At 43.8% G+C, this 486-nt stretch overlaps 1 protein-coding gene across 1 annotated transcript in view; it reads left to right on the forward strand.

Annotated features, from left to right (window-relative positions):
• Positions 1-367: 367 nt before the first annotated feature.
• Positions 368-486, forward strand: part of LOC119591614 — a gene marked incomplete in the record, with an annotated part of 4,857 nt that continues 4,738 nt past the window's right edge. Inside the window, 1 exon segment of the mRNA XM_037940369.1 lies at positions 368-458. Coding sequence (XP_037796297.1) covers positions 368-458 — 91 coding nt within the window.

Here is a 486-nt window from a genome sequence, read left to right on the forward strand (position 1 = left end):
AAATGAAAGTTTTCTTAGCTAAATCAAACAATAATCGCATGGTAATTAGAAACTACTTGCCTGCTCTCTTTGCATTAACTGATCACACAATACCATGTCATAAACTTTTACTATAATATTCATTACACCGACACCCCGGTAATTAGTAAGAAGTAAATGGTGAAAAGCCTTTCCAACCAAGGGTTGTAAAATCGTCAGCAGTAATATCATTCACATTTGGAGAACGAGACGGGTCCTCGAAAAATTATTTGAGTTGTTCAATAAAAGGGCATCGTTCGTTTCTTTATAAATCTCCTCCAGTCGAACTCTCCTCACATGACCCTCGTCCTCAGCGGGTAGCAGCCAGTCCCACCTTTCCAACGCGGGGATGTCATTTTGTGCCACAGCACCACCCTTGCACAGCCAGAGTTCTGGCTGCCTAAGGGTGGTGCTGACAGCACGAAGTGCTAACAAAGGGGGTACAGAAGGTTGACCCTCTGTCTAGGG

Source organism: Penaeus monodon, chromosome 29 (assembly GCF_015228065.2).
Source record: "Penaeus monodon isolate SGIC_2016 chromosome 29, NSTDA_Pmon_1, whole genome shotgun sequence".
Classification (NCBI taxonomy): domain Eukaryota; kingdom Metazoa; phylum Arthropoda; class Malacostraca; order Decapoda; family Penaeidae; genus Penaeus; species Penaeus monodon.